The sequence below is a fragment of the Spinacia oleracea genome, chromosome 2, assembly GCF_020520425.1.
Source record: "Spinacia oleracea cultivar Varoflay chromosome 2, BTI_SOV_V1, whole genome shotgun sequence".
Lineage (NCBI taxonomy): Eukaryota > Viridiplantae > Streptophyta > Magnoliopsida > Caryophyllales > Amaranthaceae > Spinacia > Spinacia oleracea.
The window spans coordinates 33866581-33894465 of record NC_079488.1 but is presented as its reverse complement, the minus strand read 5'-3'; the positions used below and the strand labels follow the sequence as shown (position 1 = coordinate 33894465).

The 27885-nt window shown below is 40.2% G+C and overlaps 1 protein-coding gene across 5 annotated transcripts; it reads right to left on the bottom strand.

Annotated features, from left to right (window-relative positions):
* Positions 1-1771: 1771 nt before the first annotated feature.
* Positions 1772-23321, bottom strand: LOC110795842 (uncharacterized). 5 transcript variants are annotated; one of them, XR_002535439.2, is made up of 5 exons: positions 22800-23306; positions 21661-21764; positions 19779-19925; positions 19227-19382; positions 1772-2051 (listed from the first exon to the last, which is right to left on the bottom strand). XR_002535439.2 is itself a non-coding variant. In XM_056836693.1 (5 exons), exon 5 carries the CDS (start codon positions 14428-14430, stop codon positions 12421-12423), a length of 2010 nt encoding a protein of 669 aa, XP_056692671.1. In that variant the 5' UTR covers positions 14431-19382; positions 19779-19925; positions 21661-21764; positions 22245-22319; positions 22800-23321; the 3' UTR covers positions 11075-12420. The 5 variants fall into 5 exon arrangements, 4 of the variants coding, with proteins under 4 accessions (XP_056692671.1, XP_056692673.1, XP_056692670.1 ...); XM_056836693.1 differs by lacking the exon at positions 1772-2051 and adding an exon at positions 22245-22319 and having other exon boundaries at positions 11075-19382; positions 22800-23321; XM_056836695.1 differs by lacking the exon at positions 1772-2051 and adding an exon at positions 22245-22319 and having other exon boundaries at positions 11075-19382; positions 23063-23321.
* Between the last annotated feature and the right edge of the window lie 4564 nt (positions 23322-27885).

The window sequence follows — 27885 nt, the reverse complement described above, 5'->3', positions numbered from 1 at the left end:
GGGGGACTGTAACTACCGAGAGGAGTACTTCGCTCGTCGATAACTCCAGAGGCAGGATATCCTTACTAGCTCAGCATAAATAATTGAAGGGACATGCGTTAACTATTAAACTAATCTGGGTTGATTTTAGCAATATGAAACATATAATACTAATTCGATCGTGGTTATCTGATTTAAATAGAATTAAGGGACCTAGCATGATAATCCGATTTCCCAAAAATAATATATTTGTTAGGCGTGATAGAACAATCAGATTAGGTTAGTTTAACAGTTCATAAAAAGGGCGAGGAAAGCAGTTAAATCATCGAAAAGGGACACATTACGACGCACCCTTGAGAGGTGCGTCACGGTTCTCAGAAAACTAACCACTTTGACTTTGCTATTTCTCCTTTTTATTTAACGAATCTCAATTATGGGACAGGATACGTTCTGTTCGATTTATGGATCGATTGCGACAGAACGCGTGAACAGTTTCGCAGCGAGAGGCTTAGGCTAAGGGTTGGAGTCAATACTCAGAATATAATTATGTGTTATTGTGTGTTCTTTCACGTCGAAATTAGGGGCCTATTTATAGGGAAGAGTTCGTGGAAAGATAGAATTGCAGAGTTCTAATCCACAAAGAATTAGGAAAAAACACGTAACCAGGTATTTTCAGCGCCCAGGCCTGGGCGCCGAAGATTTCGGCGCCTAGAGCCAGGCGTTGAAAATAGGGTATGGGCAGTTTTCTTTAGTCAGATTTGGATTCCTGAAATCCGTAGAGTTTGAGATTAATTCGAGTCTTTTAGCGCGTATCAATTTTATGACGGAATGCGTCTGGGCCCGTTACGAACTCTAGGCTCGTTAGGATTTTTATTGATACGTAACTCTTATTTCCGAATCCTATTAGGAATAGGATTCTCGCGGTTTTCTATCTCATTTAGGACTTATGTTGGAATGCAACACCTAATTCTGACAGGGTTCTATCTTTTATGATTTGCCACTTTTAGAAGCTACCTTTTACGGCAGTTACTATTTTTAGCAGGTTTCCATAAATAGCAGGTTTCGGGTGAAATGAAATGAGGAATCGAGAATCGCTTATTTTATAGGAGATGCGTTGTCAAGTGGAGTTTTTATGCTTTCATCATCGAACCTTTCCCTTGCGGGAACGGGGACAAAAGTAGGTGTCTACATAAACATATTCAAAGATATTTTCATCTTGCAATGAAAGGCTTTCGATAGAAAAGATGCTAAGAATAACAAAGTATGATAAACTAAACCTCTGTATGGAATTAGATACAACACTCATATGCAGAAATGGAATCAAGTTTGATTTCCATGAATGTTTTTAAGTATTGGGTGAAAGGCCTATATCTGCAAAACGTTAAATGCTTGATTTTGGGTTAGAGGCCCACAAATTGGTAAGCATTTGGTTTCAACATTCACTAGAGGAAAAAACATCATTAGTTGCCCTTAAAATAGGCTTATAAGTTGCCCTTCATAAGTGCCACCTATGGGGGGGGGTCACTTTTGTAAAATTATCAAAAGTTGCCCTTAACAAGGGCAACTTATGTGAAACTTATAAGTTGCCCTTGTTGCAAACAAGGGCAACTTATAAGCTTCACATAAGTTGCTCTTGTTTGCAACAAGGGCAACTTATAAGCTTCACATAAGTTGCTCTTGTTGCAAACAAGGGCAACTTTTGAGTTTTTTTTGTTTTAAAAAAAAAAAAAAAATCTGCAATATAATTCCTGATATTCTGCAATATAATTTCTGATTTTGCAGTATTAAATTCTGCATTATAATTTATAGAATACTGTTTCACCAAACATCAGCTTGACATTCCTCAAAAACGATATAAATTTCAAATTTCAAATAATATTACCGAATTAATTCAAATGTATTTAATTAAATCGATAAATAAAAAAATGATATAAGAGTCACGGATAACAACAAGCCTGCTCTATTTATTACACTGAGGGTAGTTCACAATCGTTGAAGTAAGTAGCCCACTTGTCTCGAACTTCATCCAACTCCTCTTTGGTAAAGGGCCCCCCCTTGGCCGTTTTGAAAACCTTTAAAAGAACAACGTACATGCAAACCAATAAATTAAATTAAGTTTCATATGCGAAAACAAAAATTATATTGGTCGCGAAAACAACTTTCTGAGTGTACTAAGATTCATTTCAAGTTCTTTATGCATATCTAAGGCTCATTTGGCTCGATATAGATCATATTTGGCCAAAAATGTCATTTTCGATCCCAAATATCTTCAAATGAACCTAAGGACACTTTCTAAATCTTTTTCATGATTCATATGATTAGTTATATGTTTATAAGAATCATTTCAAGTTCGTTATTCACGCCTATTGTGTGGGGGTCGAAAAAGCACGAGGCTAATGCGTGACCTCGTCCCTCGTCGGTGTGACGATTCTTTTTATTCAATCAAGTGTAATTGGATTTCCTGTGAGTTTACACCCAATTGACTAGTAATATAGGAGTCGCCATTCAGTTTTTAACGACAATGAGAAAAACTGACAAAACCCGGTTATCGTGACATAAAGAACGTGCAATTATGTTTGACCACGACGACCGTAGGTTCCCTTGTGATCCCTGGTGTGGGGATCTCTCAACATACACCCGCAAGGTAGAGATTGAGGGTTCGGGGGACTGTAACTACCGAGAGGAGTACTCGCTCATCGATAACTCCAGAGGCAGGATATCCTTACAAGCTCAACATAAATAATTGAAGGGACATGCGTTAACTATTAAACTAATCTGAGTTGATTTTAGCAATATGCGACATATAATAATAGATCGATCGCGATTATCTGATTTAAATAGCATTAAGGGACCTAGCATGATAATCCAATTTCCCAAAAATATTATATTTGTTAGGCATGGTAGAACAATCAGATTTAGTTAGTTTAACAGTTCATAAAAAGGGCGAGGAAAGCAATTAAATCATCGAAAAGGGACACATTACGACGCACCCTTGAGAGGTGCGTCACGGTTCTCAGAAAACTAACCACTTTGACTTTGCTATTTCTCCTTTTTATTTAACGAATCTCAAATTATGGGACGGGATACGTTCTGTTCGATTTATGGATCGATTGCGACAGAACGCGTGAACAATTTCGCAGCGAGAGGCTTAGGCTAAGGGTTGGAGTCAATACTCAGAATATGAATTGTGTGTTCTTTTCACGTCGAATTTGGGGCTGTATTTATAGGGAAGAGTTCGTGGAAAGATAGAATTGCAGAGTTCTAATCCACAAAGAATTAGGAAAAAACACGTACCTAGGTAATTCCAGCGCCCAGGCCTGGGCGCCGAAGATTTCGGCGCCCAGAGCCAGGCGTTGAAAATAGGGTCTGGGCTGTTTTCTTAGTCAGATTCGGATTCCTGAAATCCGTAGTGTTTGAGACTTAATCGATTCTTTTAGTGCGTATCAATTTCATGACGGAATGCGTCTGGGCTTGTTACGAACTCTAGGCTCGTTAGGATTTTAATTAATACGTAACTCTTAGTTCCGAATCATATTAGGAATAGGATTCTCGCAGTTTTCTATCTCATTTAGGATTTATGTTGGAGTGCAACACCTAATTCTGACAGGTTTCTATCTTTTATGACTTGCCATTTTTAGAAGCTACCCTTTACGACAGTTACTATTTTTAGCAGGTTTCCATAAATAGCAGGTTTCTATAAATAGCAGATTTCGGGTGAAACGAGAAGGGTGATTGAGATTCGTTATTTTTATAGGAGATGCGTTGTCAAGTGGAGATTTATGTTTTCATCATCGAACCTTTCCCTTTCGGGAATGGGGACAAAAGTAGGTGTCTACAGTTAGCCCCCACTTTGACTGAGTCTTGGAGTAAGACGATGGTCAAAGTACTAGACGGAGTGCGTCACACAAGCCATGGTGTATCACTACAAGAAATATAACCAAATTAAGAGGGCGACCATTTTGCAACAACGGAGGCAACTCTAAGTTTGCCTTAATAAATAGGATCAAATACGACATTAAAAAATCGTCTTCTTTGACAGTAACAAACAGGGCGGATTGTAAATTGCCTTCGTTTAAAATCACATAAAAGGGCAATTTCGTAAATGTCGCCCTCTTTGGTAAGAGGAATAATCAAGCAGGGCGAATGTAAATGGGTCGCCTTATTTGTTAAAACGATATATTTTGACTTCATTACTCGTTTGATTCATTTATCTCTTTCTCTTCACCTTCTAGCTAGTGATATCTCCAAGCTCCTTGCATCGGCGATTGCCATGGCTCCGACTCCCTTATTCTCTCTCCTCCCTGTCCTTCATCGATAGACGATAGTGGCGATTACTCCTCTGTAAGCATTTCTGCTTCTGGTTTTCCATTTTTCTCTTTACTTGGACTCTTTTGTTGTTTTTCAGCTTTTTTCATTATTTTTTGTTTTAGGTTTGTCGATTTTTCAGTATGAGATCGATTGATTATTATGCTTATTTTTGTGGTAATTTATGTATTTAGTGATTTCAATGCCGTATTTGCTTCTATTAATTTGTGCTGATTGATTTCTCGTTGAAATTGTATTGGTTTACTGATTCGATTGAAATTTTGCGGGTTTTATGTTATATAATTTAATGCTCTAAGTTGTTTGTGATTCAATCATTGCGATTTATTTGTGTTAATTATATTAATTTGATTAAAATGTTGTAATTTCGTTATTGATTTGGATTTTTTTTATTTATTCTTTGGTTACTTGGTGTGAGATTAGGGTTACAGTGTACGTAGTAGTTCTTTCTCTGATTCCTAGTTTTTTTTCCCTCTGTAATGTTAGTCAAGGAACCTGTTGGAATAGTTTATGATTCTGCTAAACTCAAACTCCCAATTCAAGGTTAGCTGCGTTCTTTCACTTTTGATATGGTTAATCTTGTCAATTTCTTTACTTTAATTGGTTAATTTGATAGCAAGGTGGTGCTGCAGTTGCAATCTGTGAACAAAAATCGAGTAGTATAGACAACTACAACTACAAGCAGTAGCAATGACATAGCAGTAGTATATGGATTTTCTTAAGCATCTTTCTTTGAGTCAGGTCTAGTTATTGTAGCCCCTGTTAAGGCCACGGAATATAATGCCCGGGCTTTCATGAGACCTTTTATTCCAATGATGTGGTTATTTACTGGTGCATCTTTCATCGTTGCGGGGGCTGTAGTTTTCATGTTTGTTTTGTATATTGTTAATATGTTATTATGCTTTTGCAGGTTCAGCTGTTCAACTTGGTTCTTTGCTCATAGTAAGTAAGACTCGTGCTAGTTAAGCAGTTATTCCTTACAATGAGTTAGCAAAAACTCACATCCCATGTTGACCCAATTTCATCCTCAAATCCACTCTTGATGAGGTCTTTCTCTTGAAATTTACTGAATCTTTGTATTGTTATATGTTGTTGTTGTTTGATAATGAAGCGAATTCCCTTGTGGCATACAGCTATGCAAGATAACTTGTTAATGACGTGTTCTTATACCGTGGTAAATTTTGGTTGTGCAGATGGTCGAACCTACACTGAAGGCAGCTATGCATCCTTTGTGTTTTTTTTCTTTGATAAAATGAACCATTTTATCTTGTTATCTTACATTCAGAAATTCAATTGTTCATGTCCTCACATCCATGACATCCACACATTATTACTGTATTTTTCTTTTACTTGGAGACTTCCTTGACTTTCTTACAGCGAAATATCTACTTTTCTCTCTCGTTCATACTTCATTTTTCATGGGGTTCTCTATGGTGATTCTTGCTTTGCTTGCTCGTCTGAGAGTTTTGGTTCAGCAGGTAAGACTCTGTTCATGTGCTCTCTTCCTGTAAAAACATTATATTTCTGCTAATGTTTGTCTTAATATGTTGGAACCAGTGTTCAGCTCAAACCATCAACTTTGGTAATGGCCATAAAAATGTTGGTACTATGAATTACTAGCCATTATGTTATTTGTAAAATCTCTTAGTGGCTTTAAATCAGTTGGCTTTCTACCTTTTGCTTCCTGAATTCCTGATGCTAGACATTATATTTCATTTGTTTTTCTTTATAAACGTACGCATTACTTCGTACGTAGTAGTTATTAAGGACCACCACACCTGGTAGAAGAAAGTCTGGATTTACTTGATAGACCATACAAGACGTTCTAAACTGGAATGCTATCAAGCTCCCTGCATCTTTTTTTTTTCAATTGCGTTTTGCGATACCAAGTTGGGTTGATTCACTTTAGTAGTTGCAGATGATGTGATTATTGGTAAGTTGCCTAAAACTATACTGTTTATTGTTCTATTCCTAAACATTCAGGTTGCAACTGAAAATTTGTGTGATCTTGATACAGCTAGTGAGGTTGGTTGGGTTCATTCTTTTTTACTGGGAAAAAGTGCAGGTCTCTAAAGGTCTAATCCTTAGGAAGTAGGAATCCACTCTTGATTCTTTGCAACTAGCCTACTAGCTCAATTGGTAGAGCATTGTGCATATGCACAAAGGATGTGGGTTCAAATCCCACGTAGGTTTAATTGTTTGTTGTGTTGTTTAAACTGTTTTTTTAATAATAAATTAAAATAAAATAAGCCTTCAGACTAGAATTATTTTTGTGTAAATATGAACAAAGAGGACGATTTTCAAAATGTCTTCCTTGCCTGAAAACAAAAAGGGCGAGTTGATTTTCTTGTCATCCTTGTTTGAGAACAAAGATGGCCGTTTTTTAGTTTGCCTTATTTGCTTGATACCAAAAAGGGCGAAAACAGTTGCCATCTTTGCTATAATCCAAAGAGGGCGAGATACTTCGCCTTCCTTGATCTGAACCAAAGAGGGCGACTTTTGCAAAGATGCCCTTAGAAGCTAATACAACGAGCCTAAGAGGGCGACATGAGGGCGAGTTAAAAATTGCCCCCGTTGGCTAATAGGGCGATAATTTAATCAAAGTGGGAGATTTATTTTGCCCTCTTTGATCTTTTATGTTGTAGTGTATGTGACCTGTTTTGCGAGGGTCTCACGAGCCCCCGAGTGATAACATTTGACTTAAGGGTCATCACTTGAAATGTCGACATATCCCTCACGTGTCATTGGGATTTGTCAACGGATAGTATAGAATACTCCCTCACTTTGTCATTGGAAGTATCTAAAGAGGCGTAGAAACTCCCTCACTTTGTCATTGGGAGTAGCTACAGATGTTTTCAAAATCAAAGCTATAAAGTGTAATTGGGCCTGGCCAAGCCCAACCACAAGGTAAAAATGTTTTTAAAGATTCTCATTTTCAGGGCTAGCCAAACGAGAAAACCCCCTTGTTTTTACAGGATATAAAACGAAGGAAAATCCAGCACATCGCTCCTTTTTTGAAAAAAAAACGGAAAACCAATCCTTTTAATTTTCGGAAAAAGGGAAAACCAGAAAAAGTTATCGCTGCAGCGACTAAGGACCTGCGCGTCTTGTGACGCAGACCCTGCCGGCTAAAGGTGGCGAGCCTGCCCGCTAAGGGTGGACGCCCCGTCCGAAAAAGTGGACGAATCTTGTTTTTGAAACTTGAAAATAAGGACCTACGCGGCTTGTGACGTAGACCCCGCCGGCTGAAGATGGCGAGCCTGTTTTATTTTGAACTTTGAAAATTTCATTTTTGGAAAACTGAAGACCTGCTCGGCTAGTGACGCAGACCCCGCCCGCTGAAGGTGGGCGAGCCCTGTCCGCTAAGGGTGGACATCCCTGAATTCGTTTTTTCGATTTGGGAACCTCGCGTGGTTTGTGACGCGATCTTGCCAACTGAAGATGGGCGAGTTCCTATTTCTTTTGTTCTTTGTGATTTCTTTTGAGAATTTCTTTTTATTCATTCTTGCAAGAGCGAATTCTTTCGAGTGATGCTCGAATTTAGTTGTAACCTAAACGTGGGCTGACAACGTGTTCAGACGGACCTTTGTCTTGCGACCGTCTGCTTTCGTGGTTTTGAGCTAGTCTTTATGGCTCAATTTTTGCCACTACTTGGTCTTTGATCAGAGGACCATGTACAAATGTCAATGACGACCCTTTTCTGAGGTCGAACCTATTCTTTTGAGATCATCCAAACATGGGGCGGCGTATAGCGCAGCCCGGGAATGTGATTTTGATTGCGCGCTCTCTGTTGGAGTATACTTTTCGCGAGCCCCCAAGCACTAGGGCTTTGGTGGTCATTTTTCGCATACTTCATAACGTCTTTTAATCATGTTTGGGGTCGAGCTCGTATGTGCGAGCGACCTTTCATAGTGGTGTGCTACTTTGGCGAAGTCATGGGGTGCGACTTCAGTCTTCGGGCGACAAGGTTTAATATCATTCGGTTTAGCTTGACCCGATTTAATCTTTTGACAGACAAACATTTTTATTTGAGAAACCAACGACTTAACAACGTTTTTTGGTGTTTCGAAGAATTACCTTGATATTTTTTTGTTTTGAAAAGTGTACATATATGTTTCTTGAGACAAGTCTAAGTTTCGACCAAGTTTTACCATTCATTTTTGCTAATTGGGAGATTAAAGGTGCTTTTGGGCTTGATCTTAATTGTACATAGGGCCTCGTGTCTAGCAACACGGTTTTAAGTCTTTTCCTGCTCCGCGTTTTGTGAAATCTGGGCCTTGGGCTGCATTTTCGGCGCCCAAGGCTGGGCGTTAAATATTTCGGCGCCCAGCTTCGGGCGCTGAAAGTCATTTCCTGGCGAATTTTGACTTTCGGATTTATCCGCGTTTCCGAATGGGATCAGGATGTCACTTGATGCGTTCCTATTTTCCATCATTCTCAATTTCCTTCTTTCTTTGCTGTGTTTTAATTACTCCTTGCTTTCGTCATGTCGATTCCCACTTTCTCACTCCAACGGGCTGTTAGGCGTTGGCTACGGGCCCTTAATCCTACAGAAAAGGCTTTGTTGAAAGAATACCACTTAGAGGCACTTTTAGGCTTACAACAAATTAACATTGACTATAATTTTCTGCACGCAGCCCTAAGCTTTTGGGATTCCGATCATCATGTTTTTGTCTTTCGGGGCAACGAAATATGTCCTTTGCCAGATGAATTTGCTGTGATCCTTGGTTATCCTACTAATGCTACCCCTGCCACTCCTGGCACTATTGAAGAGAGTAAAACAACCATAGGGGGTTTCCTAGGACTAGATGCTAACATGCTTGCTGAAGTTGTTGTAGGTGATGAGGTTAATTTGGCAAAACTTGTAAAACACCACTTTAGGCCTAGTAAGAATATGACCGAACAGAAATTGAATATTCGAGCCCTTGTTTTTTGCTTGTTGAATCATTATTTGCTGTCGAATAACAATGGTCAGTTCGGTGACATAAGGTTGATCCCCTTGATTAGCCAGATGGAAAGTTGTTATTCTATTATGCCGTTGGTTGTTTCCGAGACTTTGCTGAGTGCGGATGAGCTGAAGAAGGATGCCAAATTGAATATTTTAAGGGAAGCCCCCCTATTACTGCAGGTAATCGATTTTTTTCTTGCGCACGTACACATTTTTTGCATACACATTTTTTATTCGTCCTGCCTTGGGGCTGAGTTTCAGCGCCCAGGGCTGGGCGCTGGAATTTTCGGCACCTGGTCCTGGGCGTTGAAACTGCGCCCCAGGAACCGTTTTCTTATTATTATTATTTTTTGATCGTACCCGTTTTTGCAGATTTGGCTCGTGGAACGGCTTAGACTCTTGGAAGCTCCTGCCGAACCTAAACATTATCGCCCTATAGCCCTGGGTAACCGAAAATACTTGCACCAAGGCCAGGACGAGGCCGAATGGGCCTCCTTTTTTACTTATGGCATTTGTTCTATTAAGTGGGTGGTACCATTGTGGGGTTTGACTACTATGACGGGGGGTTCCGATGTATCGGTTTATGTTTCTTTGTTGGGGCTATCTCGGCCCATTTATACTTTCCCTTACCGAGTCATGCGTCAATACGGTTTGAGGCGGACTATCCCCTTTTCTGATACGGTACCACCTAAAGTAGCGGCCTTTTCACAAGCACGGGTTCTAGCGTGGGCTAAGTATTATGATGGTCTCCCGCGTTGGGCCGTAACTACAAATGGCTTTGTGGGTCTTTCTGAAAACTACAAGTTGTGGATGAGTTCCGATGATAAAGCTGTGAGGACCGAGGCTCGAAATGGGGAGCCGGCTGAGCTTTTGATACCTCGTATTCGTGTTAAGTATGAGGGTCCTGATTCTGCCAAACCTCGTACCTATGGTATTAAGACTGTGAAAGCTCGTCCAGATCGAAAGGGAAAGGAAGTTCCTCCCCGTTCCAGTTTCAGGCCTAAAAAGATGCCTAATATGAAGGGGCCTGCTGTTGTTAAAAAAATGCAAGCTCTCGCGGAGATCGTCGCCGGAACAATGTATGGGTTAGGAAGGCTCAGCCGCCTGTAGAAACAGTGGCTAGTCTAGTTGATGATAATAATCCTTCTCCCACCATTGTCTGTGCCCTTGAGGCTGAGCGGGCTATAACTGAGAATGTTTCTGAAGCCTTGGCATCTTTGGAAGTTAGTGTCCAGGAGCCGGTTCTTATGGAGACTGATATTGGGGCAGCGCAGAGGACTGTGGGGGTGGATCCTGCGAACATTGCCCTCTACAAGACTTTATTTGATGATCCGGAAGAACTAGAGTAGTGTAGTTCTTGCTAGGGTGTAGGTGCCCTTTATTTATTTCAGTTGTGTTTGTTTTCTCATTTCTTAGCACTTTGTTTTCCTTCTTATTATTGTTCAATAAAGGCGTATTTTATTTTTTCATTTTCATTTTTTTTGTTTCTCCTTTTTTTCTATATTTTTATATGTCTAATACTTTTTGCACAATTTATGTATGTTTTTTTTTTTACTGGACCGAATCCTTGGTAAGGAATGCCTACGCATCTTGTCAGAATCAGGTCGCGCGTAGTTCTAGCTAGAATAAGTTCTAGGATGCCAGATTTTAATAGATATTCCCTGAGGTGGTAGCATATTACTAAACCGGTCAAATGAGTGAAGTATTATCATTATTTTCGTCTGCCGTTTTTTTTTTGTTTGCCGTAAGTCGCGTATAAAAATGAAATTCGACTACTTTTTGTATGGCTATATTTTTTTGGTGAGCCCATTTGGATACGTGCTGTACCCCCCAAGTGTTCGTTATTTTTCCGTTATGTGCGGATAAAATGACGAGCACTTCTAAAAAATTTAGGCAGGCAGAGAGTTTCAACGCCCAGGCTGGGGCGTCAAAGATTTCGGCGCCCAGCCCTGGGCGCTGAAAATGACTTGGGCGGTCGTTTTTGACGCTTTGCTTCACGTGTTCTTGCATTTATTTCTTTTTTTTTCGTTTTAGTGCTATGCCTTTTGTACTTGTATAAAAATTGATTTTGAGGCTATTTCGGAGGCTTTTTTGACTGTTAGCGTGAGATGCATTTTTGTCCGGATTAATTTTTCCTATCCGTGACTCGAAACGGCTTTGAAAATGGAGTTAGGGTGTGGAAGACATGAAGATCTTTGTGTAGGCTTTTTGGGTGGATTGAGGTGCGTGTTGATGCGGGAGGCGGTCTCTATTTTTTATGAGTTTTTTCTCGAGCAACCTTTGTATTATTTGAATTTGATTTCCTTTTGATTTCTTTGGGTTGCGTGGGTTAGACCCTCATGTTTTGGTAATATGATAATGTGGTTCGATTTTGGGGTTTGATGAATTTCGATGTCACGATTCAAGACCGAGTGGGCCTTGTTTTATTGGGCCTAGAGTAGGCCGCCTCTTTGCAAGTACGTTTGGTGCTCTTTTAGTGTTAGAAATAAAGTTTTTTTTTTTTAGGAATATTACGCCTTTATTAATTTGGAAAGTAAGGAAAACACACTGAAATAAACTTGACCTATATTCTAAGGGGTCTTAGGACCATCTAAAGTCTTTATTATTTTTCTACCAATCTAAAGAACTACTAGGCACTTTTTATCAAGGTGCTCTATGTGGCTCAAGCCTTGGGTTTAGTCTCGTAAAATGTTGGTCCTTTACCGGTACTCATCTTGAATTCTATTCCTTTTGCATTGACCCACTGATATGTCTTCACCCATCCGTTCTCGACCTCTTCTAGTGTTGATGCAGGAGAGATTAACCGGGTTGGATCGAAACCTTCATCTTGTAAAGTTAGGGTAGTCATCACAGTCTCGTTCTCCATAGGCCTCGATTCGTTAAACAATGTCCATAGAGCCTGGTTGTCCAATATTTCAGCTGTTTTAGTCTTGGTGAGGTGGGGTGCCTCATCCAAGGTGTGGCAGTCATGGAAAATTTCAAATCCGGGTTTTAGCAAGCCATCCTGAACGAAGGGTTCAGGGAAATCACAGCATGGGTGTTCTTCTCCTTCCCGAACGAACATCCCGTTAAGGGTCCTTTGATACGGGGAAGGAGGGTGGTTTGTTTGGCTTTGTTAAGGCGTAGCCCAGACAGGCGGTTAGCAATATCTTCCTCCGTTGGTTCATAGCCTAAGCCAAAGGGAGTAGATTTGTTGGGAAAAGGATGGAATGTGCATTTTTCTTCCTTATGCCCAATGGGGTTCCTGGGAAATAACCTTGAGCTAGCAGCATTCTAGGGATGACCCGGGATGCATGCGGGTCTAGGAATGCTGGATCATAGTCTTCAATGAACTGGATTGCTTCTTTCATTTGAAACCCATAAAGGTCGTCTGCAGTTTCGGCCGTTCCAACCATAGTACAACTGATGTCGAGAGGAGGGGCGCGGATTTCTAGTATTACCCCATTATGGTTAAGTTTAACCATTTGGTGCAGGGTAGAAGCCACACCTCCTAAGTCATGGAGCCAGGGTCGCCCCAATAGGAGATTGAAAGTGGGCTTGATGTCGATTATTTGAAACTCCGTGGTGCGTGCCACAGGCCCGGTTTGTATGGTAAGGTTGATTTTTCCCAATACAAGCCTTGGGGAGTTATCATAAGCTCGTACCCCTTGCATGGAGGTTTGGAAGTCATCGTTTCCTAGCCCTAAGCAATGGGCGGTTTGCAATGGGCAGACATTAACCGCCGAACCATTATCTACGAGCGCTAGGGGGATGTTTTGTCCTTTGCATCCAACCACTAGATAAAGGGCTTTATTGTGAGCACCCCCCTCTTTGGGCAAGTCTTTATCATTGAAAACTATGGCCTTTTCTCCGGCATCTCTCGTGACATGGCTAACCAATGAGTCAGGTGTGATATCTGTAGGTACTGAGATGAGGTCGAGTGAGCAAATAAGCTTTTCGCGATTTTCCTTTGAAGTACACATGAGATCCCAGATGGTAATCTCGGCCTTGGTTCTTTTTAGTTGTTTCAAGAGAGGATTTTCAATGACTTCTGCAACGGTGGCGTGCCGTCCATTCTCGGGAGTTTGCCTAACTGGGATGTCGTCCATAGGAGGTGGGTGAATATCCGGTTGGTATGTTCTTCCGGATCGGGTGAGGTTGTCGACCTTGGGCTCCTGAGGGGTGGTGTCAATGAGAGCATACCCGGGCCAAGTTTCAGTGAAGAGGTCCTGGCCCGACACTTGAGATAGGTAAATATCTTCAGCATCATCATCCCATACACCGCACACTTCTCTCTCGATTCGATCTATAGGGACCACAGCGAGTGGTGCACCTTGAGGCGTGATGTACACCGTGGGGACGAAGTTCTCTGGTTGGTCGAGAGAGATGTGACAAGAGCCGAGTGGGCTCTTGTTGTTGTTGGGTTTGCCAACGTTAGGGAGAGGTATCACTTCATCCTCTATCATGTCCTGGATTGTATGTTTTAGATTCCAGCAGTTTTCAATGTCATGCCCATTTCCTTGATGGAATTTGCAGTAAGTACCTTCGACCCAATATTTTCCCTTCACAGGAGGGTCACGGGTGGGGCCTATAGGTCTCAACTTTCCTTGATTGGTTAGTCTTTCAAAGGTTTGTACCAAAGTCGACCCGAGTGGGGCAAACTTTCGGTCTCGGACCCATCTTCCATGGCTTCTTCGGGCGGGAGTCTCTTCTACAGCATGGACTTTTTGGGCTTGGGATGTGTTACCCCGATTATAGGTGTTGTTTTTATATGTGGGTTTGCTTTGTATGGTTTTGGCGAGGTCGTCCTCGATCTTTATTCCCACATCATAAACTCTTTTGAAAGTGTCAAGTCCCAGGTACCTAAGGTGTTGTCTGTAAGCCGGGTCCAGGTTGTCAATGAATTTTTGGACCAATTCTGTTTCTGGAGGCCTATTGATTAGCTGGGCTGCCTGGTCCCTCCATCTAGCAAAGTAGGTCGTGAAACCCTCATTTTTCTTTTGGAAGAGAACTTCCAGCTCGCGCATGGTGAATTGGAAATCCATGTTCGACGAGTATTGCTTGATGAAGACATTGACAAAGTCTTCCCAAGTGGGGAAGAGCGTAGGGTCCTGGTGATAGTACCATTTGAGCGGCACAGGTTCCAAGGACAAAGGAAAGGCAGGTAAATACATGGACTTGTCCACGCCTTTCAAGTTCATGGCATTCACAAAGCTCAGTAGATGATCACGGGGTTTGTCCGTGGCCTTGAACTTTGGTAAGTCAGATGAACTGAACTTTTCTGGTAGTTTGCCAGGAAAAAGGTTCAGGATCGAGGGAGAAGTATTTTATCCCCATGGTTTGCTGTAGGACCATTTTTTCAATCCTCTTCTCGTTATCGAGGTCATTTTTGGCTTGCGCAGCAGCTAAAGCTTCATTTTCCATTTTCAATTGGCCCATAAGTTGGGTCATTTGGACCATCTGGTCTCGCAAATCTTCGATGGACATGTTTGAAGGTGCGAATAGAGGTTGGGAAGCGGAGATCCTTGAAATGAGGGACGACGGACGGAGCTTGGAGTCACTAAACCTGATATTGGCGATGTATCTTCGAGACGCACTAACCGTTGATTCCCTGATCGGCACCAAGTGGCAGGACCAGTCCTAGGCATAAGATAAGCTAAAGTTTAGGTTCCCAAAGTTTCAAGCATTATTTAGTCTAGACTTTGACTCTCTCTATTGGTTTTTCACTCTTTCTTTTGTTGGTACACTTTTTGGTTTTTTTTTCTTTTGGTCATTCGTTGGATTTTCGAAACCCTTGCCCGTGTGACATTCATAATTGTTAGCATGTTCGGTTTTTAGTGCCGAGGATTGTCGTCGTAGGAGGCCTAACAACGACGCAAAGAGTTATTAATTTTTTACGAGTCGCTTTTGAAATCGAGTGCTTTTCTTACGCCCTCGTAGCAATTCTTTTTACGAATATTTTTTGTGCTACGTATTTTCCTTTTGCGCGGGCACCGAGGCTGCTGCGCCTGACCAGAAGGCCAAGCAGCAACTTCAGCGCCCAGCGAGGGGCGTGAGAAATTCGGGCGCCCAGCGAGGGGCGTGAGAAATTCGGGCGCCCAGCCAGGGGTGTTGAAAATGCGTCCGTGGCTGATTCTCGTTTTCTGTTTACGTCTACTTTTGTTTATGCAACTTCGATTTTGCGTGCTTGCCTAATAACGTCCTTTACGCGTTGTGCAGCGTTTGTGGGATTCGTTACAGGCCATCCCGAGCGTCGCTTATTTTTGTGGCGATCGTTCGGGTTTGCGGAACACGTATTTCGGTATAATTCTTTGGCAAATTAGTCTATGAATGTTTGGGCAATTTTTAAGGTTGTTGGTTTCTAGGATAGTTTGTCACACACAATCACATATTTTGCTACACATAACTAACATTCATCATGAGGCGATAATAACATGTCATGTAGTTTATGATAGGCTTCTATGGGTAGTTATTTTCGCCTGGCTTGATACCGCTTCTATCGTAGATCCAACACATGCCCCGGTCGAGGTAGTGTCTTCAACAGACGAATTTCGCTCAAGAGGCCAACCCGCAAGTGCAAGCCAAGGGGGCATGCAGGCGAGAGGGACCTAATGAGCGAGCGATTGGGTTCGGGATAGGTGTACTACCTGCACAAGTACCGAGTGGGCAACATGCGCGGCGTATGCACCCCCCTATTGACGAAAAAAGGTATTCTTAGTCCCAACTCCCGAAGGAGCCGAGATTCGTTATGCGGTTCTGCCCGTTCACATTAATATGCTGATTTTCAGGTCGTCCCAACTTGATGGGGAAATAAACGCGGGGTAGGATCGTTTCACCCTTCGGCTATTTTGATTACCTACAAGCACGAGTATTTCCTTCACTATCCCCAGTGGAGTCGCCACTGTGAGGGGGTCGAAAAAGCACGAGGCTAATGCGTGACCTCGTCCCTCGTGGGTGTGACGATTCTTTTTATTCAATCAAGTGTAATTGGATTTCCTGTGAGTTTACACCCAATTGACTAGTAATATAGGAGTCGCCATTCAGTTTTTAACGACAATGAGAAAAACTGACAAAACCCGGTTATCGTGACATAAAGGGAGTACAATTATGTTTGACCACGACGGCCGTAGGTTCTCTTGTGATCCCTGGTGTGGGGATCTCTCAACATACACCCGCAAGGTAGAGATTGAGGGTTTGGGGGACTGTAACTACCGAGAGGAGTACTCGCTCGTCGATAACTCCAGAGGCAGGACATCCTTACTAGCTCAGCATAAATAATTGAAGGGACATGCGTTAACTATTAAACTAATCTGAGTTGATTTTAGCAATATGCAACATATAATACTAGATCGATCGCGATTATCTGATTTAAATAGCATTAAGGGACCTAGCATGATAATCCAATTTCCCAAAAATATTATATTTGTTAGGCGTGGTAGAACAATCAGATTTAGTTAGTTTAACAGTTCATAAAAAGGGCGAGGAAAGCAATTAAATCATCGAAAAGGGACACATTACGACGCACCCTTGAGAGGTGCGTCACGGTTCTCAGAAAACTAACCACTTTGACTTTGCTATTTCTCCTTTTTATTTAACGAATCTCAAATTATGGGACGGGATACGTTCTGTTCGATTTATGGATCGATTGCGACAGAACGCGTGAACAATTTCGCAGCGAGAGGCTTAGGCTAAGGGTTGGAGTCAATACTCAGAATATGAATTGTGTGTTCTTTTCACGTCGAATTTGGGGCTGTATTTATAGGGAAGAGTTCGTGGAAAGATAGCATTGCAGAGTTCTAATCCACAAAGAATTAGGAAAAAACACGTACCTAGGTATTTTCAGCGCCCAGGCCTGGGCGCCGAAGATTTCGGCGCCCAGAGCCAGGCGTTGAAAATAGGGTATGGGCTGTTTACTTAGTCAAATTCGGATTCCTGAAATCCGTAGAGTTTGAGACTTAATCGAGTCTTTTAGTGCGTATCAATTTCATGACGGAATGCGTCTGGGCCCGTTACGAACTCTAGGCTCGTTAGGATTTTAATTAATACGTAACTCTTATTTCCGAAACATGGGATTCTCGCAGTTTTCTATCTCATTTAGGCTTTATGTTGGAGTGCAACACCTAATCCTGACAGGTGTCTATCTTTTATGACTTGCCATTTTCAGAAGCTACCCTTTACGGCAGTTACTATTTTAAGCAGGTTTCCATAAATAGAAGGTTTCTATAAATAGCAGGTTTCGGGTGAAACGAGAAGGTGATTGAGATTCGTTATTTTTATAGGAGATGCGTTGTCAAGTGGAGATTTATGTTTTCATCATCGAACTTTTCCCTTTCGGGAATGGGGACAAAAGTAGGTGTCTACACCTATGGGTCATTTGGGTCGATATAAGTCATTTATGGCCAAAAATGGCATTTTTGAACCCAACTAATAAAAAACGAACCTCTTTCCACATTCTAACCCTCTTTCATGATTTATATGATTAGTCAGATGATTATAAGACTCATTTCAAGTTCGTTATGCACGCCTATTGGTCATTTGGGTCGATATAGGTCATTTATGGCCAAAAATGGCATTTTCGATCCCAACTACCAACAAATGAACCTATCTCCATATTCTAAGCGTTTTTCATGATTCATATAATTAATTATATGTTAATAAGACTCATTTTAAGTTCGTTTTGCACGCCTATGGGTCATTTGGGTCGATATAGGTCATTTATGGCCAAAAATGGAATTTTCGATCCCAACTACCAACAAACGAACCTATTTCCATATTCTAAACGTTTTTCATGATTCATATGATTAATTATATGTTTATAAGTCTCATTTTTAGTTCGTTATGCACGCCTATGGGTCATTTGAGTCGATATAGGTCATATATGGCCAAAAATGGCATTTTCGAACCCAACTACCACCAAACGAACCTCTTTCCGCATTTTAACCCTTTTTCATGATTTATATGATTAGTCAAATGATTATAAGACTCATTTCAAGTTCGTTATGCACGCCTATTGGTCATTTGGGTCGATATATGTCATTTATGGCCAAAAATGGGATTTTCTATCCCAACTATCAACAAACAAACTTATATTCAAATTCAAAACCTTTTCAATGATTCATATGGTTAGTTATATGATTATGAAACTCATTTCAAGTTTGTTATGCACGCCTACGGGTCATTTGGGTCGACATAGGTCATTTATGGCAAAAAAATGGCATTTTCGATCCCAACTTCCAACAAATGAACCTATTTCCATATTCTAAACGTTTTTCATGATTCATATGATTAGTTATATGTTTATGAATCTCATTTCAAGTTTGTTATGCACCCCTAAGGGTCATTTGGGTCGATATAGGTCATTTATGGACAAAAATGGCATTTTCGATCCCAACTAACAACAAAGGAACCTATTTCCATATTCTAAACGTTTTTCATGATTCATATGATTAGTTATATGTTTATGAAACTCATTTCAAGTTCTTTATGCACATCTAAGGCTCATTTGCCTCGATATAGGTCATATTTTGCCAAAAATGGCATTTTTGATCCCAAATATCAACAAATGAACCCAAGCGGCTACAACAAAAAAATGTTTTTGTTTAGGCCCCTTGTTGTCTTAAGCAAAGATTTCGCTAGTTTTCTTCTTTCAACCGAAATTAAGCGGCTACAACAAAAAAATTACACATTGACAACGTAATTGAAAGAAATTACAATGAATCACAACTAAAGTTATGTTTTCTATATTTGTAATTTTAATACCCTGTTAATTCAGTCACAATTGTAGAAAGAGTTGAGGTTGGTTAAGCTAGAAATGGATCACAAATTTCCTTCAATTGAAATGATTATTGCTTTTACAATAAAAAAATGATATATTGTTTTTTTTTGTTATTAATAGAGTGATGGATGCCACATCATTTTGGATTAAGTTTGCATCCTCTATTTTTCTATGGATGTAATATTGGCTTAGAACATAGTAACAAAATAGCAGAAGTTATACCCGTTGGATGATGTTCCGTTGTAATAATTCTACCTCCAACCCAAGCAACCACTTTATGAAACCAATCACCACCTTTTAGTTCAACAAGAGTCCTATAAAGTTATGTGCCCTTCTTTCCTGCAATATGTTCAACCTCTGCGATAAGCTTCACAGTTTCTGCAATCAATAATAATATAACGTTAGCCAAAAATTAAACCACGTAGAGGCATCGTGTATTCTTGAAGGGCTTTTTGGGATTTGATGAAAAAAATCTTGGATACGGAGTAATTCATTATTTCCCCTTTATCATTAACAAAATATGAATTCAAAAACATTGTCCACCAACTTCTCTAACATGTGTTATTGAAAGTAAAAAACAATGTCCAATTCAAAAGTAAGAAATTTCTCTAACATGTGTTACTGAAAGTCAAAAACATTGTCCACCAACTTTAATCTTCCCATATTCTTAGCAGCTAGCTCAAAGTAGCCAAAAAAAGGGGTTTGAAAGTCTATGGGCAAATATAAATCATAGAAAATCAATGACAAACCCACATAGACATACAGATTACACACCTTTAGATTTAAAAGCGTTCATTTCCTTGCTGAGAACCACAAGACAAAAACTCATGTTTGTCCCATGCTCCCTTTCCTTATCTTTCCCCCCATAACTAGTATCCACGTTTCACAATTTGGTTATTATTCACGGTACCTAGGGTGTTGCTGCATCAAGTACAAGATACAAAATGTGGCGGTTAGAACATTCACACAAGTTAAGCAGCCAACAACAAAAAATACAGCAGCAACAACAACAATAATCAAGCAGCAGCAACAACAACAATAATCAAGCAACATCAGCAACAATAATCCAGCAGCCATCAACATTGCACTAGTGCAGCAGCAGTGTAGCAGCAGATCAGTCAGCAGCAGCGCGCATAGCAGCAGATGATCGGGCCGACTCTTCGACTTTGCTCTGGTGGGATCCTCACGGATAGAAAAAGCTTGCAGTCAGAATAGGCAATCTCTCGCATTCTGCTAGAGAAGAAATTATAAAAACTTTTTGGGTGCTAAGATCCAAAGTCGAGAGGGAGATCCAGAAATATTTTTCAAATTTTTAGTTGATACAATCATAGCGGATTCCTTTACTCAAACAATTCAGATCATGCAGATTAGTCAGCAACAGATCATGCAGATCATTCAGCAACAGACCAGTCACCGCAGATCAGTGCAAATCAGCCCCAGATCAGTCAACAGATTAGTGGTAAGAAGACATTGATCACCAATATTTTGTTACTTTACAGATGTTCCTAGAGTTTGTACTATTTCTGAACTTCCAGCTTGACGTGAAACTTGTCTATAGATTCCAGAAATATAAGGTACCAAATGTTACAGCTTCCCATGTTGACTTAATTTTATAATGGACCATTTTTTTTTCAATAAATTAGACTTTTACAGTTAACCTTATTTCCCTCTCTTTTTCAGAATTTTCTAAATTATATTAACGAATAGAACTTCATATCTATGTTTCAAGTCCAGTGGCACAATAGAATTTCATATCTATGCTTCAAAGATCACCATTTACTCTGAGGTGAAGTAGAAGGTGATATGTTGATCATCATTAATCACAAACACGAGATGCGAGTTTTTTTGTTGATCATCATCATCAACTAAAATTCAATTTTCTTTGCGAAAATTCTCTCGATCCTCATACGAAAGGGTTTTTGTACGAAGCACCCAAGCATGGAAACGAGGGGGTGGGGGGTGGGGAGAGGAATCAAACAAAGAATAATGCCTTCGAGTTTAGCAACTCATGTGTGCAGCATAACAACACCTAACACTCTTCAGCTATGCCCAATACCTCATTGCCCATACTTGGCCTAGGGTTGCTTGAGGTAATGATACTAGCACCTAAATGCCTTGTGCCTAGGCATGCCTTAGAGGATATCGCCACTTTATAATACCAAGTTTGACATATACTTCGTATATTCTATGATGGATGAAAACCAAATTCCTAAGTCATGAACCATTATCTTCTTACAAACCTTAGCTTGGCTAGCTGATAAATTGAGTTTGATAAACTTAGCTTGTCTGGTTGGACATCAAAGGATAGCAGTATACGGTGTACTTTCAGTAGTTTATGACTTATAGGGGGAATGGGGCGGGAGAAAATTCTCATGTCATATACATTCCTCACTAAAACATTCAAGACGGAAAACTCAACTGTCAAACTAACTAACAAAAAATCTCCACGGAAAACCAGTAACTCACTACTAAATCACAAAATGCTTACACAAAAGCGAGCAAGAAGAAAACTTCCATTAGACAAGATAAGACATGGATTCAAACAACCTCACACCAACCATACCATGAGTCCAAGCAAACAAGTAATACCAATAATTAGAGTATGAAAGTGCCAATAAGCATGTAGGCAAAAAGAAAATGGCTAAACAAGACTGACCATCTAATTGCATCAATGGCACTACATTGGCATTGTACGGCAACCTGACACCATCCATGTGAATAGGAAGCATAGGATTAGTATCACTACCTCCAAACATGTTCCTGCAGAAAACCCATCCAAGCTAATGTTAAAATCCTATGATTAAGGTGTTCCAATTTCCGAACAACACATTTCGAAATGAAAGATACTAACAAAATGCATAATTCAGAACTCAGAATTAATAACACATAATATCCCAAAACATAATGAAAAACTCTCTACCTCCATCATTCCCTTCATTCAAAGAAACATGGTTCGATGCCAGTCTATAAACTACCCTCTAATTTGTGCATATGAAGCACCATTCAAAATCATAGTAACCATTCAAATGAAACAATGCTAATAAGAACAACTTGATTATGTTCAACAAAATAGAATCAACCAAAAAATCATTAAACAAACTAAAGAATGACTACAACATACTTCGTGGTAACCATTCAAATGAAATAATGCTAATAAGAACAACTTGATTATATTCAACAAAATAGAATCAACCATTCAAACCATTAAAATGTTTCCACCTAGGCCTAAAATCCATTTACCATTAGTCAAAACTTCAAAATGGTTCTCTTAGTCCAATTCCTCAAAACTTTCTGGTTTGATTCAATTATGCAAATCTGCAATATGGAATCGAGCAACTTTCTGGTCTATAAAGGTCACCAACAAATATGTAGTTATGCACATAATCAGAGCCATTAACAGACTCATGACAGACAAGAATGGCAAAGACCACAGCCTCAAACAAGATTATAGCAATAAATCTGCATCTAGCAAGGAAAAAATATATTATAAAGAAAGACATATCTAACTTCAAGATATAGTGTCAACATGAAAGTATCGTATAGTAACACCATTACATCAAATAAATAAGGCATAAAATAATCATTAGATAAATACAAATCAACGACTGTGGAAGAAATTGAAGGGGTTTAGAATCACATTCTGAAGGAATCATACATACAACAATGGAAGAAATCTTGAAGGAATCAAACATACGAACAAATATCAGGCAAGAAACGCAAAAAAAATAAGAAAATAAAAATTGAATTCGAGCAAATAATGATGAACTAGAAATAATCAAACAAAATAAATGATACCAGTAATTGCGATTGGAGAAATTCTCGAGAAATTAATGATTGATAGCAGTAGGTTTTGATGAAACATATAGCTAACGAACCAAAGAAGCAAATCAATTTGATCTAATTTCATTAAATTAGGGTTTATGACCAAATTTCAAGGAATTTGAATGTGAAATTGAAAAATTAGGAGAGAGAAAGAGAGCAAAAATGAACCAAAAAGTCAGAATTTGACTTGATTTCAACAAAAATTAAGCAATTTTCGAACAAACTTCCAAGCTTACGAATTCAGCAGCGAACTTCGATTAAATTCTGGTTTATTGGAAAATCTATGGAGGATTTAGGGGGGTATTTATGGGGAGGAGAGACAGAGCCCGAAAGTGGGCGTGCTTGCTGGTGGAGAAGGAGGAGGGAGAGCTTGCCGGTGGAGAAGGAGGAGGGAGATGAGAGCTCGAGCAGGGAGATGACAATGGGGTGCCCGAGCTGAACACGGAAGCTGACAAAATGAGAGTTTGGGTTTAATTACATTAAAGGTTGCGCTTGTGAAACTTTAGGGAAAATTTTGTTTTTTAGAAAAATAAAAAGGAAAATTTGGTAATATTAATTCAACCTTTGGCCGATTTTCTTTTATTAAGCCCACCTACGACATATTTTTAAATAATCTCACCTTTACTACCCAACGACTTTTATTGGGCCCAACACGTCATAAACCTATTGTAGGCGGTAATATGTCCCTACGTGGAAGTACTCTCTCTCGATATATTAAGTCATCATCATCAATTCATCACCATCTCGATGACTTTTTCACCGATTACCGGTCACTTAAGGCTAATAAAAGTCGTTGGGTAGTAAAGGTGGGATTATTAAAAAATATGTCGTAGGTGGGATTAATAAAAGAAAATCGGCCAAAGGTTGGATTAATATTACCAAATTTTCCTAATTAAAAATTAATTTTTTTTTCTCTTAAAAGTGGCCCTTGTTGTATAAGGGCAACCTTTGATGAGCCACCTATGCGGATTTTTCCTCTAGTGATTTATCATTTATGAAACTATATTTCATAGATCATTTAATCTTGGTTTAGTATTAAATGATGAAGTCCAAGTGATTCAAAACATTCAAATGGGATGTCAAGATGGATTCTTTGACAAAGAAACACCCATAAGTAAACTTGAATATTGAAATCACAAAAGGATCCCTAATCCAGGTCATTGAAAGGTTGGACGAGCAATGACTAATGAAGATTAGATTGCAAGTTGATTTATAGTTCTGTTTCTTGAACTAGATGGACCGGATGTCAGAAATCATTTGCATAGATACTTATTGGATCTTGTATCGGATTGACCATGAGAACACTTTAAGAGATTAAAGTCATGTCATAAGTAGTTCTCATTAATGGTGATTGGAACATATTCCTCAGAACCTGAGTAGTTATGGCTGCTTGTTTGAGAATTAGTTCGCTTTAATGCTCGCTTAACGTCGCACCGTATAAGGAGGCTATAAAAGCAGTTATTAGGCGTAATATGAATCAAAGTAAGTTGTTCATAAGTTACAAGAAGGGATTGTCCTCCTATCTTTGATAGGATATGGTGTTGTTGTTGTTGTAAAAGGCCTCTCGAAGAGTTAGATACTGTGAAAATGCATGGCCGTTAAGGCTTAACCTTCTGTAAAAGTTTAACAGTTGAACTCCGTAATTGGAGAAACACTTCTGGACCTAATAAGGGTGGCTTGGATCTTACCTTATGTTTAGTAAGTAACACCAAGAGACAAAGGAATCGGAATGCACACTTATCTGAATGAAAGGTGGGAGATTGAAGGAAATATGGCCTTCACCCAAGGTGCATTAGTCTAATACCAATGTTCAGATTAATTACGAACAATTAATTCAGTGAGATCAAGTGATCGAAACAGCTAGCTGGAGAAATGCTTCCAATCAGTGAGTTCTAATCAATATTAGACTCACAGCTTACTCTTGACTGAACCTATAAAGTCACACCAATGGCATGTAACAGATCACCAGATTAAATGAATTGGAAATTCGTTTAATAGCTTTTCGGGAATTAGTTTGGAAAAACATAATATACGATATGACGTTGGATCGGAATCGTATATCGTATCGCGAATATTCGTAAGCTGGGAGAAACGAATAATCATATCGTACGACGGTGATTCGTCGTGTACGATACGATAAATAACAGCCGTAAGGCGTTCGTCGCGAATACGAGCCGCAACGGAGCTGCCGGCCCATCGAGCCAAGCGTGCATGCGCGCAAGGCCCAACGAGCCAGGAACTCGCGTGCAGCAAGCAGCCAGCCCGCAGGCACAGCACATGCGCTCAGCAATGGGCAGCAGTGCAGCGAGCAAAGCAGCGAGGCCCAAGCCCACGGCTGCGATGCTCGGCTGCTCCTGGGCTTCGGTGAGTGTGGGCATGCGTGTGGCTGGTTAAGGCCTTGTGCCTTGGCCGGTTACACAATATAACCTAAGGGTTATATTCCACACTCCAACTTATGTTTTCCAACCCTAACCTAGTTCTGAAATAATTACGTACGTTCAGTTTTTGCTCTCCGCTCTAAGCTGTTCTTCCCATAAAGAAAACATTCTTGAGCATTGTCTAAGCTACGAATCTCAAGGCGGATCTGAACGTGTCGGTGAACCAAATAGAGGAACGACGATTGGAGTTCTTTGTTCGTGTTCGTGAATCATAAACTCGGGAAAACACGCTTCGAAAGTAAGTTTACTTAATCTGTGCTTTATACATGTTTCCTGGCTTTGAGGATTGTTCCGCACATGTTATATGTATTTAACTGTATTCCCCTACACTATTGCCTTGTGCTGTCTGCATAGTATCCTTAATTTTCAAGGTTAGGAAATTCCAGTTGATATTGGCATCAGGTTGTGTCAAAGTTTAGAGAAATCTACCATGGATGTTACCTAGACCTGTTCAAAGGGCGGGCCGGGCCGGGTTCGGGCCGGGCCAAGATTCGGGCCAAAATTTTGTGCCCAAACCCGCTATTTTCGGGCCTAAAATACCGGGCTTTTCGGGTTATTTTCGGGCCGGGCCAAATTTATAACTAAAAAGTGTATTTTTGTGTTTCCCAAACCCGCACAAAAAAATAAAATTTTCGGGCCGGGCCGGAAAATTCTGCCCGAACTCGCAAAATTTCGGGCGGGTCGGGCCGGGCCGACGGGCCGAGCTCGTCTTGATCAGGTCTAATGTTACCATTGAAGCTTGGTATAAGCAGCAGGCTAAAACAGAAGGAGAGAGAAAACGTGAAGCTTGTTAGGTTATGATACATATGACATTACATAGATCATGCGGAAACAACCATTAACCCAGGAAACATATTATTTACACATAATCATTTAGCATAGTTTAGATGCATACTCTTTGTTGCGTGCCTTCCCTAGCTGCGCCCGAACCGAACAAGAACAAGTCTTTTAGGACTCCAAGTGTCGTCCCTCCGTAGAAAGTCCACAGCACGTCCGGATCCGCCTTAAGATTGACCAACTAGAATCGCCCTTAAGGTACTCAGAAAATTCGGCACTTTTGGGGCAAGATGGGTGTTTGAATTTTCTCTCAAAAAAACTCACTTTTGAATACTTTGAAAACTTGTTTTTAAATTATGACCCCTAGGCCTTTATTTATAGAGTTATGGAAAAGGAATCGTAATCCTAGTAGGATGCGAATTAATTGGAATTAGAATTCTACATGAATTCTACTTAATCAATTTATCCAATAGGAATAGACATTTAATCATACACTGACTCTTGCAGATTCAGGAATCTCGCATGAGCTCAAACTCACACACACACGGCAGCCACAAGGGCTGCCCACGCATGCGAGCAGCAGCCCACGCAGCGCGGCCCACGCATGCGTGGCCTTGTGCGCGCTGGGCTGTGGCGTGCGTGCTTGCTGGGCGATGGCCTGGCTTCGTGCTGGGCCTTCGTCCGGCAGGCCTCGTCCGATGCTAATTCGTACGATACGCTTCCGATTAAAATTCCATTTCCGGAATCTATTTCCGATACGAACAATATTCAATATTTCCGATTCCGGAATTAATTTCCGTTTCGAACAAATATTTAATATTTCCGTTTCCGGAATTATTTTCCGATTCCGGTAATATTTCCGATTCTGACAATATTTCCGTTTCCGGCAATATTTCCGATTCTGGTAATATTTCCATTTCCAACAATATTTTCCGATACGTACCATGTTTCCGTTTCCGGCAACATCTACGACTTGGATAATATTCATATTTCCGATACGATCCATATTTCCGTTTCCGGCAATATCATCGTTTCCGGAGTATTCATTTCTTGCCTGTGACGATCTTAGCTCCCACTGAAACCAAGATCCGTCGGTTCCGAATATTCATAGATGGAGTATTTAATGCCATTAAATACTTGATCCGTTTACGTACTATTTGTGTGACCCTACGGGTTCAGTCAAGAGTAAGCTGTGGATTAATATCATTAATTCCACTTGAACTGAAGCGGCCTCTAGCTAGGCATTCAGCTCACTTGATCTCACTGAATTATTAACTTGTTAATTAATACTGAACCGCATTTATTAGACTTAACATAGAATGCATACTTGGACCAAGGGCATTATTTCCTTCAGTCTCCCACTTGTCCTTAGGGACAAGTGTGCATTTCCTAATTCCTTTGTCGCTCGATGCTTGCTCTTGAACATAAGGTAAGAGTTGTCATCCTTATTATGTCCAGAGGTGTTCCTCGGTTTCAGAGTTCAACTGATCAAATAAACAGATAATCATAGCCTATGATTCATCCGAGCACGGCCATGCATTTCACAGTTTCTAGCTCTCCGAGTGGCCTTGTACAACTTTTAAGCATCTCATCCCGATTTATGGGAGGACAATCCCAATCTTGCGATCTTGAGATTAGACTTCGTTTGATAGGTGATTACCTGAGCGTTGCCTTTATAGCCTCCTTTTACGGTGCGACGGTTGGTCAACGTCAAAGCAACCAGTTCTCAAACAAGTAATCTCAAATCACTCAGGTATTGAGGATTTAGTGTCTAATAATTTAATGAAATTTACTTATGACAGACTTTCATCTCTTACAGTAAAGTTTCATAGGTCTCGTCCGAT

Excerpts from the sequence above, each read along its gene's own strand:
- LOC110795842 (XM_056836693.1), bottom strand. The coding sequence starts at position 14,430 with ATGAACTTGAAAGGCGTGGACAAGTCCATGTATTTACCTGCCTTTCCT.